Below are 20,046 nucleotides of genomic sequence, written 5' to 3'. Positions count from 1 at the left end.
CTACAAAGGGAGTAAGAGTCATGGCATGGGCCACAATAGGAACATTCAGCTCTTGGGCTAGATAAAACTACATGCCTTCTCACTTCACATGAGTTTCTATTCTTTTGCGTAAAACAGAAGGCCATAACAGCCTAGATGCTGAGAGCTAACCTAAAGAGCCCAGTAGTTAAGATATTCTCCAACACAGGAGACTGGGATTTGGATTTCCTGAATCAGAGGTGTGAAGTGAACTTAGATGAGTACCATAAAATATAAGTTATGTATTTGAGTCCCTTTCTAGACTTTCTAGCTAGCAATATTCTGCCTCAGTGTCTGAGTAGTGCAGCACATACCAAAAAAAGATACACTTATACCAAATACTATCATATCTAAGGCTTTCTGTAAATCTGAGCTATTTTTAAGAATAAAAGCTGACACGACTGCAAATTGAATGAAGTTGTCCAAATATACAAATATTGAAACAAAATAAGGAGATCCAAGTGCATAAAACTTTTTAATTTACCAGGTAAGTGGTTAAGAAAATTCAGTAAAAGCTACCTGAAAATTGTCAAGTTTGAACTAGGAGTCAGGCAGATATTTTTAAAAGCAGGGACAGTTAAGCCATTGAAACTTTTAGATACATAATAGAGAATCAATCCTGTAAGTCCCTACATGAATATTGCATTTCTTCATAGGGAGGTAGTTTCTGATTTAGGCAGACTACGAAATCTAAACGTAGGAATCTTGCTGTCAATTTAGATTGGAATTCAGAATAGCTGATTATAATGCTTTAGTCAGTTTGTTAAAACAATTTTGTCTCCGCAATGAAAAAGCAAAGGGGTTTCCTTTCGTAACTTCCAGCCCCATACCACTCTCTGTTGGAAGGTTTGTTTCTGAAATAGCAAGGAGATCATCAGTGCAGATTACATTGAGAAAACAACAATTTTCAAAACAATAAAAACCCCTCCATTTACTGTTATATAGTAAGAACATCTGGTTTTATGCCACTGCATACTAGGTAATTATTTTGGTTGGTGTAAATTATAACTAGAGGAACTCATTTTATTTGAAAACCTTTGTCAAAGTTTTACTCTAACAGGTAGATAGCAAACATACTGAAATATTGGTTCCTAAGTTTTGATAGCCATGAAGCCATTTCCCCAGTCTATCACCAATTCATTTCATTATAGCCCCTTTAAAGAGATGTCAAGCCTTCAAGCTTAAATTTTTGCAGGATGTGTGTGTGGGGAAGTGGTAATTCTGAGATACTGGAAGCTTTCCAACAGGATAAGAACAGCATTTCCCAGACATCCTGCTAACATCAATTTGTGGATGCTATAACTTCTTATCATCTCTGTTGCAGGCCTTGGCTCTTAAACACACTTCCTGGGCCACTGTTCATATAGATTTGTTTGTTCTGTTCAGAAAGATAGGAAAGGAAAAATTCAGATACTTTGCCGTTAAAAAGGGCTGGAATAGTTAATGTCTGAAATAGTTTGTAGAGAGCATTTCAAATAACAGATTGAAATGCTGGATAAGTGGAAGCACTTTGAAGATTATGATCAAGCTTCATCTTTGAAGACAACTAGATGAAAGTAGACAAGCTTAATGGAAGAGGTTACTCAGGGTGACTTGCCATTACTGTTCCTGAATGTGGAAGTAGCAGATTAACAGAAAGTTGGGTTTTGGTTTTTAAGTGTTTTTTTTTTGTTTTGGTTTTTTGTTTTTTTTCTTTGTTTTTGTTTTGTTGTTTGTTTTTTTATATAGAAGCAGCAACATGATCACACTGAATTTTAACTTGTCAGTGACCATTGTGACCTTCCCTCCCACTCAGCCTTTGTTAGCAGGGTCTAGGGTTATCGTACATCAAGTGCAGACAGGCTGCAGGTTCTCTGCTTCAAAAAGACAACCTACAAGTCAGTCTCATTAGAATACAACACAAGGATCTGATTAAAGCAAAGAAATTTCCTTTAAAATATATGTGTGTGCATGTACATATATCCCACTCTGCAGATGTTTAGCCCAGCCCTGATAACTACTGAAGGAAGCTGGGTGAGAGAGTCCTTGGAGGGAGATGTGAATTTCATTTCCAAAGCAGCAGTCCGCTAGCACAGCCAAGTACCACCTGCAATACAGTGCCATTGCATAGGTATGTAAAAGTCTCCCCATAGATTTTTCCAAGTGTCAGATACTCTAAAAATGGGTAAACCACAGAGCATTACCAAGATATCCAGTATTTCCTATTAACATCAGCTAGCTAATAGAATAAATGATTTGACCAATTCTTTGAGGGGAAAAAGAGCTCAGGGCAACTGCAGAAAGTTCCAGAGGCAAAAGGAAACATAGCAATAATCATGGTTCAAAAGAAAATTTCATGTGATCAATCATAAAGTTTCCATATTGCAAGTGTTATGGAAAAACATTGTGTCATGCCTGCACACTGAAAAAAAACTGCTCAGAAAACCTTTAACTTTGCCTAAGATATACTTATAAATGCTGCAACTAATCTCATCTGCATGGTTTATGTAACATGTTGTGTGGATCCTTCATTTCCATTAGAAATATCTTGGTCATGCATCTGATTTTGGAAATCATTAAAATGTTGTCTCCTGCAGAAACAGATATAAATTAAATTCCATTAGACTAGAGGGACAAAAAAAAAGTAAGAAACTGAAGCTAACCTTGGAGTAGCTTTCCCCACTCATGTAACAGAGGTTACAAAGGTAAAACAGGCAAATAGTGAAAAACTGGTATATCGTATCACAGAAGATGTGAGAGAAATTTAATAAATTTCAGTGTTATGTCAAGTTTTATTTCTTTCATGTGTTGTATTTTTTTTAAGAACATATTTAAAAGATCCTGTCTACAATACACACATTTTCTCTTGAATACCTGCTGTTGAATACAATGGTAAAACAATTCCATAAAATCTCCAATAACACAAAACAAAAAAAACACTTCTCCTATCCCAAAAGAAAACCTTCTACCTGCTTCTTTAGTTTGAGTCTCCGAGACAGTTTTGGCTGGATATAGAGCAGTAAGTAAACACAGATATTACTGCAGCTTCTGCAGCCACTGATGTTTGCTTTTTCTGAGATCCCAAAGGCTGGGATAATTACATTCTGCAAGAGGCAAAACAATTTATATAAATCCCCACACACACATTCTCTTATTAAAAATTAAATAGGACTTCCATAATCAGCCACATCAAATATGCGCGAAGAATGACAGCTAGAAAGGAGTCTCTGCAGATTGCTCATGAATTGGGTGTGAAGATGAAGTCAGGGTAAGAAAAAAAAATCACAGTGATAAAAGAGCACTTTCTTGGAGCTTTTACAAGGTCATTTGGTCCAGGCCAGATAAAAGTGAGCATTTCTCCAATACCCTGTAACAAGAGGGAGAAAATAGAATTAAAAATTATCTTTTCAGCAAAACCAAAAATCAAGGTCAGCTTCTCTAGGATGAAGTCCACGGGAAAATAAAGTCTCCCTTTTCTTCTGACAGGTTTTAGCATTTAATTATGTAAAGCCTTCATGAAAGGATTTCTATTTTTTGGTAAATTTAATTCACAAGATGTCCTATTTGTCTGCAGACATACTAATAACTTTGAAAAACATATTTGTAGCAAGCTGAAATGTATTTTGAAACAACAGTTAAACAACACTTAAAAAAGTACGCACATCCATAATTCTCGTACAGTTCATATGTAAATATATTATTGGTATTGTATATATTGTGAAAAAAAAACAAAGAATGCCCGATTTGAATTCCTCCAGCTGCCTGCAGCTTACAAAACCTAATAGTATTGTGGGCTGAAAAAGATGGCCATTTCTTCCCCTGTGGGGAACTGCCTCTATCTTTTTGTTGTCATATCATTAGTGAATTTGAATTAATTTTTAATAACAGTTTTACTCCTCATAAAAATGAAAAGACAGCTCATGAGAGGCCAACGATATTATTTAGATACCATCTTCAGAATACAACCCTGCTGCAAAAATACTAAAATAACTTTTGAAGCAGAAAACGAGGAAGAAAGTCACAGAATACCTTCATTTGTGGGAGAAGGGTTAAAAACAAAGGCCTTTTTTAGGTTTGATTTTTTAAAAATCCTCTTTATAAAATCCTAGCTCTCAAAAAAAAAAAAGTTATGTCAAAGCCATCTCCTAAGGCAAGAATAATATGTGTCAGTGCCTGAACTTGCTTTCAAAGTCTCCAAGCCTAGAAGCAAGGGCTCTGCAAAAATCTTTATATCAGAACTGGGAATCGGGGTAAGGAATGCCTTTCAGAAAAGATCAAAGGTGCAGTGAAACTTAAGAAAAGGAAATTTGAAAACAGAGGTCCTGATTTCTCTGGTTAAATAGTGGTGTTGTACCAACAGCATTCACTGATACGAATAGTCTTTTTGCCAATGGGAAAGAGCATGAAGAATGCAGCACACAAGAGAGTCACACTTTCACTTAAGAAAGTCCACTGAAAGCTTGCAGGATTGCCTCCTGCATTTCCAGCCATATTCCTCAGCTGCCCAGATTTATCCACTCACAGTCCACAATAGAGAGAACATGGCTGTATTGAAGTTTTAGCCTAAATATCAAAGCAACCCTAACAAATGCTTTCCATGCCACGAGCACTTCCGCTGACTTGACATACAGGTTCTGCAGTTCTGTATGAAAGAAGGCGTTTCAAAATAGGTATGTGCCATTGCATGGCCCCAAACACAGAGGTGGAAAGCATTTATTTTAAGATCCCTTCTCCTGTTACTTGAAAATTAAGCCGTGTAAGCTGTCATAATGAAATGCCAAATATGAAGCTAAATTAACACCAGCATTGGTACTAAAAACAATGAACACTCTTACCTTTCTCCTCCTTTATTCCAAGTAGTTTGGGCTCCTGGATAAAGAAAAACAAATGCACTAATACAGTACAATGTACAGTACAATCATGTATTTATGCAAGGAATTACGGTTATCCAGTGGTGTGGAGCTTTCTTGATTATTTGGTACACTTTCCTGTCTTTTGAAACTCCACTTAAAATAACAAGTAAACCCTTCTGCAAGATTCCAGTTCTAGTAATAAATATTTCTTTGATTTGAACTCAATATGAATAGCATGATTTATCGATTCAGGAGATAAACATATCTTGCTTTTGCTGGTAAAAAAATCAATCTAGAAATGTTCTAAATATCTTCAGATGCCTCAATCCTTTCTTGTTCTCACAAAATTTGAAAGAGTGAAAAGTTTCCACCATTCGTCTCTGGACTCTACCAATCTCTTTTAGGATAGGATTTTCAAAAGAAAGAGTGATTGAACTCAAAGTCAAGCCAGGCAGTACACATCTGCATATGCTGTTTGAGTGCTTTGTCAGAGGGAAGTCATTAAACTTAGCTATGGCATGCTTGCACCTACTCCTCTGAGGTCCTTATATTGATGCTGATACTTCTGTGAGTAGTGTATTTACTGCCATCCTTCTGCCAGGAAAGACAAGCACATTACTCTCAGTTGAAAACCCCAAACCAACAAGTTTTAGGAAAAAAAATAATAATCTTTTCAACTCAGATTGTGCATAGACTAACCAGGTTAAAGTGAAGTTAGCAAACCACATTCTTTGTTAAAACAAACATGACCACTGTAGATTGCACTCTGGAACTTTTTCATATAAATACTCTATTCTCAATATGCCCATGTAAAGTAAAAGATTTTTCTTTGTGTTGGGAAACCAGCATTTTCAGTGCCACTTTATCCATCTAAAAGTTCATTAATGTCTGCATTAAAGATTGGTTGCGTATTGAAAACTGGCACGCATCCTGTCCTTGTGATTTCAGGGATCTTTGAGCTATGGCTCTTCACTCTGCAATAGCTGACTTCATGACATGCTCCCTCTCAAAACGGTAGCAAACAGCATAAATCAAGTGCTGGCTGAGGCTCCAAGGAAACATTCTCATGGATCATGCTACAAGAACTAAACCAAGTGTAACCCACAAACCATGTTTATTTTAAATAGTTTTATCCATAAATCATGTTTCCTCAAAACAGATTTATCCAGCATCCATTGAGTTCCTGTTCTGCACATGAGAAAGGAAAAGAATAGGGTTTTCTGTCACACTGCACCTGTGTATTCAGGGCACAGTTGCTTCACCCAACAAATATCTAGAATTATGCATCCACTGAAGGAGTAGTCAGCATCCAAAAGAGCATTTCTCATTCTTATGCATCACACCAGGTGTAATGGAGACATGAAAGGAGAAGGTGTCATGTTGCCTACTAGATTCTGGGTTTACTGTAACTCAGAGTTTCAACAAGACAATTAGTATTTCATTAAAGAAGAGTAGGCAAATAAATTTCATATGTTCACCATGTGACCTCTTCTCATTAATAGAACAAGCAAAAGGTTCCCCAACAGCGCTCCATTTTCACACAAAAAATAAGCAAGTGCTCTGTTGTAGGCTTGCCGGGCATCAGCACTGGGTCTTTACAAGTCCCTCCACTCCTGAACATGGGCAAATATCTTCAGGGAGTTAATACAGAAATGTGAAACTGTTTTAAAGTTATAATTTTGTAAAAATTGAAGTGTTTTAACATTTAAATACAACTGATAATTTGTGCTGCTATAGTGAACAGATACTGTTCCAGTCACAGGTCCCCATTGAGCAAGGGTTAAATCTTACCGATAAAACTTTGATGTCAAAATGACAACTGTTGCTTTATTACCCTCATATTCCCCTCCTATCCTAAAAGGTTTATCCTTATGTTAGAGACAACAGCACTGCAAAAGACATCAAAACTTTCTTGATAGCACACAAGAGTCAATGTTCCCTCAAGGGTGCAATATCTTACAGACAGAAGTGGAGATTTATTAATTTGTCTTCCCATTAAAAGAGGAAACCACACAAACCACCCAGACAGTGCCCTGGCATTTATAATCTAAAAGGGAGGAAAGATTACTTTCGCAAAGACCCTTCTGGAAATAACAGCTTACAAATATTCCTAATAAAACACAAGATGTCTGGAGGGCAGATGAATTAATGAATTTCCTATTGATCAGAGGACAATTGGTCAATGCAACTCCCCTCCTCCACCCCGCCCAGACACACACAATATATTTGCCTTCCCCCCTCCTCTCCATGTCCCCTTCTGTGTCCCCTAGCCCCAGGAAAACAGAACAGAGCTGCAGCTGCTTTGGAGCTGTGCCCATGCCAATCGACCAGAGGGCTGCAGCTGAACAATGCACAGAGCGCCCAGGTCCTTCCACCACCCCTCAGAGTAGGGCACTGATTTGGAGCTTTTCCACTGCCAGCACTGAAACTTAATCACTTTCGAGACTTATACTCCCTTTCAAATTTGGCTAAGGTTGGCCAGCAGGTTGAAAACCTTATTACATGCAGACAGATAGCATGATCATTCAAACTTAATTTACTGAGGAAATCAGTCTAATAGATATAATAGTGAAAAATACAGCAGGTATATTGACGACATGGTGCCATGTTTCTGTTCTGTGTGAAGCTGTTGTGACTGTAAAGAGTTCAAACAGGAAAAAAAAAGAGAAGCGGGAAAGAAAACAAATATTTCTTTTTCAGTGCCACTGCACAGATGGAGCAAGTTCAAAAATTACCTGCAAGTCTTAACTTTGGAAACATTTTTAATTTCTTTTAATCTTTATTTATAGTCTGACCTGCTACAGATAGCTTCCTTGTAATGTAAACGCCATGCTGCAGACTACAGGACTTGCAAGCCCGACCTGGAGTTCAGATATTTTTGCTTAAAGTCCCAAGGGAAGGGAGAAGAATCTTCATATAATCAAAGACAGTGAGTTTGCAGCCTCTAGCCTATCTTTTGAGAATTACTTTTCTTTCTTGCTTTTGTTATAAATACCCTTTTTTAATTCCTTTCCATGATGACATATTCTTTCATGGCTTATTCTTTCCCTGCTTTGTTTAGTCTTCAAATCTCACATCACAGCATAAAGGAAAAATGGATAATCAAGCATTACCCAACAGAAGGCAGGCTCCTTGGGAGCCATTAAGTAAACATCAGAGTAGGACATTTATCATTTCTTCACACTGGGTTTTATTGCATTTATGTTGATGCAGTCCTTGACAATATATATTTAAAAAAAAACAAAAACAATAAAATGCATAAATTGGCTGCATATGCCACAGAGTTGTCTTGTTGAAACTGTGCTGGGCTGACTGCACTTGTCTGGTGGTACTAACACCCACTCTGTGGAAGATGACATATGGCATTTGGCTAAAGGCAAACCTCCTCTCTTTCTGCAGACAATGGCAAGGGTTTTTAGTGATGACAGCAGGCGTTCTAATGGAGATGCTAGAGTTTACATATTGGGAATCTCAGCTGTGTCACACATTTTCTTTTGAGTTTATCAGGAAACAGTTTACAAATTGGGACAAAGAACACAACGTGAAATAAAAACACTAATTTTTGCCCTTCCTGCCTTTGTTAACCCTTCAGCAGACTTTACCTTTTGCTGCTTACAAGGCATCACTTAGCTCCTTCCTACCCTGAAGTCTAATTCTGCTATCCGCACATGTGCTATCCTTCAGAAGATGCTTCAGGCCTACCATACAGAATACTCTCTTACTCACACTCTTTTACTAGCCTGGATATTCGTAGTCTGGCTTCCAACAACTCCTGGATTGCCTGGCATGTGATACAGGCTTTACCAGTAAAGCCTCCGACCAACTGGCTCTCCAAGCAGCTGCCCGCAGACCTTATGGGAGGTTGAGCTGGCAGATCCTGCCTCCTCTTAGCAAGACCAAGAGAATCTGTCCAAGACGCCTGAGCCCTCTGCTGTGGCACAGGACTTCCCCAAAGCTTGTAGTGATGAAGACACTCCTTTTCCACTTCTAGTATATGGAAAACTCCAGCAGCAAGAACATTTGCTTCTTAATCATGCCTTGACTTCGTAGATTCTTGAACCCAAGTCTTCCTGGCATTCATCTACCAATATATAGTCCTACTAATCCAATTCAAACTTTTCTGGTTTATCAGCTAAACATCTTCACACTGGAACTAAATTTTCTTAGACTCTCATCCTTTTGCTGCTCTCTCTTTGTAAATCTTTTATTTCTGCACTAGGATCCTCCCCGCAATTGAATTTCAATCTAATGGAAATTTCCATAATGCAAATACTACATAATTTTGTTTTTAACACTGAAAAGTGCAATTCTAAATAACAGTCACATTAATGCCTCATTAGGACAGCTGAAAAAATAATGGATGTTTAATAGGTTACAGTCAAGGTATCTTTCTTCAAAGAATCTTTACAAATACTATGTACTTTATATTGATGTAGTTAGGTCTTCTATGTCACAGTTTTACGTGGATAAAAAATGAACAGCTTTACCTTTCATGTGGCATTTTCCCCTTCAATTTCAATATCACAGTAAAATGTTTACAGCATTTCCAAACATGTTTCATTTTTAAACTTTTCAAAAATCCCTTACCATTTCAGTACCCTTGTTCTGAACTTAAGGAAGTACCTTAGATGCAGTTCCTTGCAGTAAGTACCTTGCATGCAAAACATGTGCAAGTGAATTCTGCTGCAAGAGAACCTCCCTCCTTCTATTTGAACAGCTTGTATTTAAGATAAAATTTCTTCTTAAAAGCTATTGTAGACTGACAGCCAAGATGGTGAGTTCTGTCAGGCAGGCTAAAAGCACACAGGCACGTAATAGTATCTGAGGAAAAATTCAACTTTTAAATAATTTCATTGCTTTCATGTTCTGCACCCAAAATCTTACCCAGTCACTGTTACTGCATTAGTCCAGGCTCCCAGAATGTTCAGGCTGGTGGATGTTAGTAAGTTGTGTTTTGTTCTGGAGTTGGTCCAGGAAAGCAATATTTACCCTTAAAATACAACAAAAAATGAATAATGATTGAAAGCATCTGAGGAGTTCACAAACTCAAAATTCAGTGGCTTTCCCTATTCTCAGTTCAATACCTATCTTCCTATGTTTTTCAAGCCTGTGCTGCAAAACCATGGACAGGCATGAGATAAGGTGGATTTCATTTTCAGTTCACTGGGTGCTTCCTTATTCTGTGATCAGTCCTTTGTGATTAAAAGGCATGCCTTGGCTGCTGTGAGAAATGCACCAAAATTCCCCATAGAAAGACAACTTGCATACCACCACCCACCTCATTAGGAAGATTAGCTCTTTTGACAATTCACCCTAGGTAGACTTTCAGTGTTCAGTACAGAAGAAGAGTTTCTAGAAATACTGCTTTCCTAATGCAAATGAAAAAACCCACTTCAGCTTGTTCTAACAAACACAATTCATGTAGCTGACAACTTTTCCTACCATCCAGCTCTGAAATCCACTCTAGCATTTTCTTGTACTGCTCTATCAACCCAGAAAGCATGCAGCAATGCAAATACACTTTTCCTCAATCTGTTTTAAGTATTTTCAAACCTTCTGAAAACTATGCCTTTTTTCCTCCTCTATTAATGTTTAGGATTGACACACATGCTTAGACATGACTGTTGTTTCAATGTTTTACAATGCTATTGGTAAGGACGATGTAAAATGCAAGATACTGGGTTATTTCTATCTAGGGACATGAGATGGACTGAATCGAAAATCCTTCATTAACTTCTAAGGTAATTATCTCGATATCTTTCCTAGAGAAAAAAGAAAAAAAAGAAATGAAAATGGCATGAAGAGTGGCTGCCTACAAAAGTAATTTATTTTTTTTTATATTTCCCTAATGATATAAAAAAGGAAACAAATGGTGATTTTATTTTTGAGCCTGGGCATTGTTTCTTTCTGCCAGCCAAAACCAAAGCTGAGAATACATCTGTGCTTCAAGATAATGGAAAGTCAGGTAAGTGACAGGTGTGCAAGCTTAGAACCACTGAGCACAGAGAGGGCATGGTGGTGGGGCATAGCCTGGGGCATAAAGCAGTACAGTTGCAGAAGGCCTTGAGGCACTGCAGCTTTCATCTGTATCAACATCAAATCCCACACTTAGCTCTGCCTGTTAAACTTGGTGACAGTCAGCCACAAAATGTGGCATGGAGAAAGCAGCTCATTCTAAACCAAGGTAAAAATAAATAAACAAACACATAGATAAATAAATACCTCCCCAGCTGAAACCACTGTACTAGTAGTTACCCATGAAACTACTAATAGTTTCTACTCCATGCAATATTCAACACTGATAGGATAAATAAAGTCAAAATGGCACTATGGGTCATACTGCATTACAGTGAGCAGTTTTAATGATGGATATTAGTGGCTCATTTGAAGGCAAAGTTAAGCCAGAGCTAAGGTCTGGGATCCTTATTGCAATTGCCTTCTTACGCACGAATGCTTGCAATTTTGAGACACTTTCCACATAGGAATTCAATTAAAGTGTGCTCTGCATTTTTGCATCATACCTTCTTTGTTCATCTTGATGTGCTCTCATCCTGTCTTCCTCTTCCTGCTTTTGTTTAATTTCCATTAATTCAGCCTGGGAATGATAAAAGTGAAACAAACAAACAACAAACTTACTTTTAATTAACATACCTATGTTGCAAACCCAATTAATTCCACATGGTGCTAACTTCAGCTAGAGCCACTTGTCATTCCCAGAACTTTTCTCAACAGCGTTTTATTTAAGTGACAGCGCTATGTTAAAAACCTAGCTAACTTTTCTGTTCTGCATTGCACAGCATGAGTTTTGTTTGTGTGTTAAAAAACTGGGAATTAACAGGATTCAGACATTTACAGTCCTACATTTAAAGGGGTAAGATAGACACAAGCCTGCTTCCCTTGCCCCAGCCCACATATTTGCATTACCCTGTGGGTCCAAGGGGGAAGACAGCCAACATCATCTAGCAGGAGCAGACACAGCTGTCATGCCTGTAGGGTATGAAGGAGACGTGCCCTTCACCTCCTGCCTCCATGGAACACAAGGAGAAGATGGGAATAGGGGTGTGTCACCTCCATCTCTCTGGGGCTCTCCAAAGACTGAGGTAAACAGCAAATAGAACCTGAGCTGTGACAATGGTATGAGGCTCAACAAGGCTCAGTGCCACGTCCTGCTCTTGGGCCACAACACCCCCATGCAACGCTACAGGTCTGGGGAAGAATGGCTGGAAAGCTGCCTGGTGGAAAAGGACCTGGGGGTGCTGACTGATGACTGAATGTGATCCAGCTTGTGCCCAGGCAGCTAAAAAGGGCAACAGCATCCTGGCCTGTATCAGCAACAGTGTGGCCAGCAGGGCCAGGGCAGTGATCATCCCCCTGTACTGGCACTGGTGAGGCTGCACCTCTAATCCTGTGCTCAGTTCTGGGCCCCTCACTACAAGAGAGACATTGAGGTGTTGGAGCTGGTCCAGAGAAGGGCAGTGGAGCTGGTGAATGTTCTGGAGAACAAGTTTTATGAGGGATGGCTGAGGGAACTGGGGTTCTTTAATCTGGAGAAAAGGAGGCTCAGGGGGACGTTATTGCTCTCTGCAGCTACCTGAAAGTAGGATGGAGTGGGGTGCGGGTTGATCTCTTCCAGGTAACAAGTGATAGGACAAGAGGCAACGGCCTCAAGCTGCACCAGGGGAGGTTCAGACTGAAATTAGTAAAACTTTCTTCACTGAGAGGGTGCTCAGGCATTGGAACAGGCTGCCAGGGAAGTGGTGGAGTCACTGTCCCTGGAAGTGTTCAAAAACTGTGTAGATTAGGCCCTTAGTGACATGGTTTAGTGGTGGACTTGGCAGTTCTGGGGTAACGGTTGGACTTGATGGTCTTTAAGCTCATTTCCAAACTAGCTGATTCTATGATTCTGTTAGGTTGGTGAAACAGCGTGCAAGCTCCCAGCATTGCAGCATCTTGCCATTCCTACATTACCTAATATTAAGGTATACAATGTCAAAGGTAATTCTTTTCAGAGGAGAGTTTCCTTATGCAGTTTTAGTCAGAACTGCGAAGTAATGTCATACAGCTTATATGATTCTGCTTTGCATGTGTGCTTGTTTGTCTAACACTTGCTCTCTACAGTGCACCCAAGAACTGAAGTTGCAGATTTTTCTGCAAAGAAAATTTGGCTTGCAGGGTGAGAGGGAAGGGATAGGAACAGACCCATCTTTCATATTTTCCATAGCAACTGAGCAGCAGTAGGAATAGAAACTAAAATAAAATTATGCGGTTAGAGAAAAGCTTCAATAACTGAATGGAACCACAAAAGTTAAAAAAAAATAAAAATCAATTCAAGTTCCATTAAATAAAAACTATGCAATAGATGTATGAAGAAAATCAATATCTGTGAATGTGTTGTGTATCAATATTTGTCTAGCCCCCTAAAAGAAGAAACAGGATTAAGAAATAAAAAAGCCAACCCTAATTTTCACTGTTTTAAATAACTATTCAACCTGAAAATTAAAACCCAGTATCTGACTTTCCAATATGCTGAGTCCTCTCTTGGAGTAATGTTCTGAAATATATGGTGTGTATATGATGCGATGTTCAAAGCATACTGAAAATTTCTAAATCAAGCAATACATACTAAAACCTGCTCTGAGAAAAAAAGGCAGGGGGAGAACTTACAATACCTACACATTTTATAGCTATACTGTGCTAGGAGGTACACACAAGACAGAATTCACAATTACTTCAATAAATATTAGTTTGAAGTGGAAATGAGCCAACATATACCTGAGGGACAATTATTGGAGCAGTTAAAATACATATTATTTACAGTAGGTTTGTAAGTAGTGCATGACTCGGCGCAATAGGCAGCAGCAACTATGAAGGCAAGGAGCACTTGGAACCGTGTGCCAAGCAAGAGCAGCCTTAGAAACAGCCAACACCTTCTTAGCAATGTGTCAAATTGGTAAAGACTCTAAAGCTCTACAAATCCTTTAAAACAAACCTTCATAAAGAAGGGGCATGCTAATTGACATCTGTTGTCTTTTTTCTCTATGGAAGAATCAAGAATACAACAGCTACTAGCCTTACACCCATCAGGACTAGCTTTCAAAAATATTTCCTCTGTACAGGTCCTGATGGTAAGCGTACATCTGATGGGAAAGCCTCATTTTCCCCTCACCTTTTGTTTCCAGAATCCTGGTTCCTAGAATACTATGAAATGAGGACAGTTGTCCCAAACATTTAAAGAAAGATACATCCATGAGAGGGGTTTGTCCAGCTCTAGTAGAAGCTCACTGTGTGAAATTTGTTGTGCTTGTTTGCTGCTACTGGGGAAGCAGTTTAACATTAATTTGGATGTTAGTAACAGCAGAGGCATAGCAAGAGGCTCAGTATTTGCTAATATGTTTTCAAATTATTTGCTAATATGATTTTCAAATGCTGCCTTCCCTGTACTTGCACAGTCACACTTAGAGCAAGGCAGATAGCAGCACAGTGCCATCGCTTTCTGTAGTGAACTTTATGTGGACATGGTACTCAAATCTATGCCAGAGGGACTACAGTGGTGCAGACACATTACAGGCAATATGTGCTACATATGCAGAAAGTGGAGCTCAGACTTGCAGTTACAGCATGCCTGCTTTTTAGACAACTCAAAACTCTTCATTTAGGTGGTTAGCAAGGGAGCAGAGAAGAACATAGACTTAAAAGCAAAACTGAGAGCTTCCACATCCCTTTTTGGGAAGGCAGAGTACGTGGGCCTCAATTCTTTAGAAAAAAAAAAAAATTATTCAGAGTCTGAGACCACCATAGAATCATAGAATCATAGAATAGTTAAGGTTGGAAAGGACCTTAAGATCATCTAGTTCCAACCCCCCTGCCATGGGCAGGGACACCTTATGCTAAATCATATCACCCAAGGCCTTGTCCAACCTGCTCTTCAACACTGCCAGGGATGGAGCATTCACAACCTCCCTGGGCAACCTATTCTAGTGCCTCACCACCCTAACGGCAAAGAATTTCCTCCTTATATCCAATCTACACTTCCCCTTTTTAAGTTTTAACCTGTTACCCCTTGTCCTGTCACTACAGCCCCTAATGAAGAGTCCCTCCCCAGCATCCCTATAGGTCCCCTTCAGATACTGGAAGGCTGCTATGAGGTCTCCACGCAGCCTTCTCTTCTCCAGGCTGAACAGCCCCAACTTTCTCAGCCTGTCTTCATACAGGAGGTGCTCCAGTCCCCTGATCATCCTCGTGGTCCTTCTCTGGACTTGTTCCAACAGTTCCATGTCCTTTTTATGTTGAGGACACCAGAACTGCACACAGTACTCCAGGTGAGGTATCAGGAGAGCAGAGTAGAGGGGCAGGATCACCTCCTTTGACCTGCTGGTCACGCTCCTTTTGATGCAGCCCAGGATATGGTTGGCTTTCTGGGCTGCGAGCGCACACTGAAGCTGGCCCATGTTCATTTTCTCATCAACCAGCACCCCCAAGTCCTTCTCCGCAGGGCTGCTCTGAATCTCTTCTCTGCCCAATCTGTAGCTGTGCCGGGGATTGCTCTGACCCAGGTGTAGGACCTTGCACTCAGCATGGTTAAACCTCATGAGGTTGGCATCAGCCCACCTCACAAGCGTGTCAAGGTCCCTCTGGATGGCATTCCTTCCCTCCAGTGCATTAACCGAACCACACAGCTTGGTGTCATCGGCAAACTTGCTGAGGGCGCACTCAATCCCACTGTCCATGTCAGCGACAAAGATGTTAAACAAGACTGGTCCCAACACCAATCCCTGAGGGACACCACTCGTTACTGATCTCCAGCTGGACATTGAGCCATTGACCACAACTCTTTGTGTGCAACCATCCAGCCAGTTCTTTATCCACCAAATGGTCCATCCATCAAATTGATGTATCCCCAATTTAGAGACAAGGATGTCGTGTGGGACAGTGTCGAACGCTTTGAACGAGTCCAGGTAGATGACATCAACTGCTCTACCCCTGTCCATAGTTCTGCAGCCCCATCATAGAAGGCCACCAAATTGGTCAGGCAGGATTTCCCCTTAGTGAAGCCATGCTGGCTGTCACCAAGCACCTTGTTGATTTTCATGTGCCATAGCATGCCTTCCAGGAGAATCTGCTCCAAGATTTTGCCAGGCACAGAGGTGAGACTGACTGGTCTGTAATTCCCCGGGTCATCCATTTTCCCCTTCTTGAAAATGGGGGTTATATTTCCCTTTTTCCAGTCATTGGGAACTTCACCTGACTGCCACGATTTCTCAAATATGATGGCCAGCGGCTTCGCAACTTCATTCACCAGCTCCTTCAGGACCAGCAGATGGATCTCACCAGGTCTCATGGACTTGTGTATATTCAAGTTTTTAAGATGGTTGTGAACCAGTTCCTCTCCTACAGTGGGCCTAAGGTCTTCATTCTCACAGTACCTGGATCTGCCTTGCAAGACTTGGGTGGTTTGGTCAGAGCCTTTGCCAGTGAAGACCGAGGCAAAGAAGTCATTCAGAACCTCAGCCTTCTCCAAATCCTGTGTAGCCAGCTCTCCCGAGAGCTTCCAGAGCGGGCCTACATTCTCCTAGTCTGTTTTTTATTTGCTATGTACTTGTAGAATCCCTTCCTCTTATCCTTAATACCCCTAGCTAAGTTTAATTCTAACTGGGCCTTAGCTTCCCTAACCTGGTCCCTAGCTTCCCAGACAACATCCCTGTACTCTTCCCATGCCACCTGTCCTTGCTTCTACTTATTATAAGCCTCTTTTTTCAATTGAATTTTCCTCAGGAGCTCCTTATCCATCCAAGGAGGTCTCCTGGCCCTCCTGCTGCACTTCCTTCTAGTTGGGATGCAACACTCCTGAGCTTATAGCAGGTGATCCTTGAATATCAACCAAAAGTCTTGAGCCCCCCTGCCCTCTAGGGCTATATCGCATGAAACCTTACTAAGCAGGTTCCTGAAGAGGCCGAAGTCTGCTCTTCTGAAGTCCAGGGCAGTGAGCTTGCTGCACGCTCTTCTCACTGTCCTGAGAGTCTCAAATTCCAGCACCTCGTGATCGCTGCATTCAAGGCTGCCCTGGAGAGTCACATTTCCAACGAGCCCTTCCCTGTTGGTGAGCACAAGGTCAAGCACGCCACCTCTCCCTGTTGGCTCCTCTATTACTTGCAGAAGGAAGTTGTCTTTCACACAATCGAGGAACCTCCTGGATTGCTTGTGCGGGGCCTTACAGTCCTTCCAACAGATGTCAGGGTGGTTGAAGTCACCCATGAGAACAAGGGCCTGTGACCGTGAGGCTTTTCCTATCTGTCTATGGAGTGCTTCATCCGCAGGTTCTCCTTGATCAGACGGTCTGTAACATACCCCCACAGCAATGTCTCCCATAGCTGTTCTCCCTTTAATCCTGACCCACAAACTCTCTGTTGACTGCTCACCTGTCCCCAGACAGAGTTCCATACTCTCCAGCCTACCCCTAACATAAAGGGCAACTCCACCTCCCCGCCTGCCAGGCCTGTCCTTCCTAAAGAGCCTGTAACCTTCCATTCCAACACTCCAGTCATAGGAGCCACCCCATCATGTTTCTGCAATGCCTATTATATCATACCCCTGTAGATGTGCCCACATCTCTAATTCCTCTTGTTTGTTCCCCATGCTATGGGTGTTTGTATAGAGGCATCTGAGCCAAGCTCCAAATGAAGCCGGCTCATTGGCTGGAGCAGCTGGGATACCTCTACATTGCTCTGAGTATTTATTATAGGTGCTGGCAACTGACTGGGTGTGTTGGGATGGAATGATGCCCCCCTCCCCCAACACATCTAGTTTAAAGCCTCCTTGACCAGTCTGGCAAGCCTCCTACCAAAACTGTTCTTTCCCTTCTTTATCAGACCAGCTCCACCAGCCCCCACTAGACCTGGCCTACAAACTTGGGTCCCATGTTCAAGGCACCCAAACCCCTATGACACCACCCTTTTAAACATTTATTAACCTGGCCAGTCCTCCTAGCTTTTTTTAGGTCCTCCCCTGTATCCTGGAGGATGAATGATATTCAGAATATCATAAGATTACTTCTGCCTGAAAGAGAGGGAATTGGTTTCTTTAGCCTATGAAATCAGGTGGCATGGTCAAAAAACTTCTCTGCACAATTGTTCAGATGGAGAGTTGAACAAAGCCAATCATCCAGATGTAGATAGCCTTGAGCCCAGAAGGTAATTGCGCTGTCCCTGTCCAAATTTTACAGCTTGGTTCATCTCTCTCACAGTATTTGAAAACAGTGTCTGAATCACTTTTGCTAAAGAGAAGCTCTGTGCGTAGGCTACAAGTAATCAATGTATTTAATTGGTTTCACAGCATGCAAAAATGATACAATATGCAAACTGTTAATGTATAATTACCTTCCTCCGTTGTTCTTGCTTCATTTCCTCTAATCTTCTGGTTTCATCCTCTCGAAGAGCTTGCTTATACATACGGCTTCTCATCTATTGTTCAGCAAAGAATATAAACATATTGGTGTGGGGAGAAGGGGGACAAATTTCCAAATCTTATTCCCAAATTGTTATACAGGTATTTAAGAAAAAAGAACCAGTTGAATGATTACAGTTATTTAAAAAATAGATTAGTCTCAAGACTAGAATTTAAATAAGAAGTGGTTTAAAGTCTCTTGGTCATTTGGTTTGGCTCAATGTCCACTTCCACATCACAACCTGGTAGCCAGAGCACATACTACTTGGTGTCCCAGTGGCAGGGATAAACATGCCCTGAGCAGTCAGAAAGCACAATCAGGAAATCTGATAGCTAGATGGGGTATTCTGGGAAGAAAGAAAACATTACCAAGCTAACAAAGCAGAATGGAGGCCTGGTAACAGAGAGGAATTATTTGTGGAGGTAGGGCAACAGAAACTGAGAAATCAAAACTGTATTATTTGTGGGACAGCCAAGAGAACTGAAAATACGAACTACACATCACGAATAATGCATTCAACTGTGTAGTAGGTTTTCAGTACAATAACTAACCCTGGTCTTTCACAAGTTGTAGTTAGCAAAGAGCCAGCCTACCATTAAGATCTTATAGGATCCTTAGGATCTTTTACATAGGAACTTATACTGTAAAGTCTTTGATCAGGCACATAGTGTAGCACACTAAATAATGAGCCAGTACAATTTAATACAAGAAGTGTGCAGGTTTGACTTTGGTGAGGAATTTGTTGCAGGCCCACACAATGTTCTCGAAATTTGATATATGCATGCAGACTGACACCATTAAAACAACAGGCACATAATTTGCTAAAAAGACTGAAAAGAGAAAGCAATTATTAATAGCTCAATTTTGAGCTGGGAGAAGTTGTTACATGTGTCCAGGGAGACTCATTCTAGGTCCAATATTATTCATTACTCTCTGTAATGTCTTGGAGAATTGTGTGAAGTGTGTGTTAATCAAGTTGGAAGACAGTAAAAATCTACACAGGATTGGTAACACTTTGAAAGACAGGATTAAAATTAATTATGGGCTTGATTAAATAAGCAGGCCAGAGAAGTCACCAATGACAGAGTCACTCCAAAGTAGTTAAATTTGTTCACGTACATCAAGTAATATTTAACACTAATATTTGAATTGTGTGCTAAATGAATACAACTACCACAGAAATTATGTGAGTGAAAAAAAATCAACTTTACATTGCCCCAAACTTTTTTCTAACATAAATTTTAAATTTAAAAAATCATGCATTTATCCACCACCACCCTTTTAGCATGTATGTCAGGTGCTTCCTAAGCTTAACACATTTCACTATTTCAAATACGTTGCTCCTGAATCTTTTAATTACTCTAGGCAAAGGACAGGTCCATGATAACATCAAAATTAGAGTTCAGGTTTTCCACTGGTTTAGCATTTTGGTAGTACACCAAGTCTATTTAGATAACAACTCATTGGTTATGTGCTTCAGGTTCCTCACACAGAGCACAGAGGCTGCCTGTAAGCCTACAGACTGTACCTCATCCAAGCTGGTTGGGAAGACATTTTGCTAACTATGTTGCTGCATTATAAGCAAGTCATGTATTGATACACAAAGCTATAGAAATGCTGTCATTAAAAAGACATGTATAATATCAGCTAGTATTAAAGAACATTACAGATAAAAGATGTATATTATTTGCTTTGATACTAGTAAATCCAAAAATGAATTATGGTATGTAATTTGGCATAACTTATTAAAAAACC

General features: G+C 40.3%; 2 protein-coding genes across 7 annotated transcripts in view; one reads left to right on the top strand and one right to left on the bottom strand.

The window, feature by feature from the left end:
- The window catches only part of DGKH (diacylglycerol kinase eta), a 544,322-nt gene that overhangs the window by 467,236 nt on the left and 57,040 nt on the right, over nucleotides 1-20,046 (top strand). The gene's annotated exons all lie outside the window — the stretch shown is intronic.
- EPSTI1 (epithelial stromal interaction 1) overlaps nucleotides 1-20,046 on the bottom strand; it is a 62,416-nt gene that overhangs the window by 7,138 nt on the left and 35,232 nt on the right. For 2 of the 6 annotated variants that reach the window (XR_009968130.1, XR_009968134.1), the window contains 5 exons: nucleotides 18,224-18,307; nucleotides 11,372-11,445; nucleotides 9,735-9,840; nucleotides 4,833-4,866; nucleotides 2,770-3,364 (listed from right to left, as the gene is read on the bottom strand). Coding sequence is in view for 1 of the 6 variants with exons in the window: in XM_062636817.1 (XP_062492801.1) it covers nucleotides 9,753-9,840; nucleotides 11,372-11,445; nucleotides 18,224-18,307 (246 nt within the window). In the remaining 5 variants the exon portion in view is untranslated. Of the gene's footprint in view, nucleotides 1-474; nucleotides 2,589-2,769; nucleotides 3,365-4,832; nucleotides 4,867-9,734; nucleotides 9,841-11,371; nucleotides 11,446-18,223; nucleotides 18,308-20,046 lie in introns of those variants that run through there. The other 4 variants (XR_009968133.1, XR_009968131.1, XR_009968132.1 and 1 more) reach the window with 3 other exon arrangements.

The sequence above is a fragment of the Pezoporus occidentalis genome, unplaced genomic scaffold (assembly GCF_034315485.1).
Source record: "Pezoporus occidentalis ecotype Australia unplaced genomic scaffold, CSIRO_AGI_Poc_V1 ctg5, whole genome shotgun sequence".
Taxonomy (NCBI): domain Eukaryota; kingdom Metazoa; phylum Chordata; class Aves; order Psittaciformes; family Psittacidae; genus Pezoporus; species Pezoporus occidentalis.
Note: the sequence above shows the minus strand (reverse complement) of the source record. Positions and strands in the feature narration are given on the sequence as shown.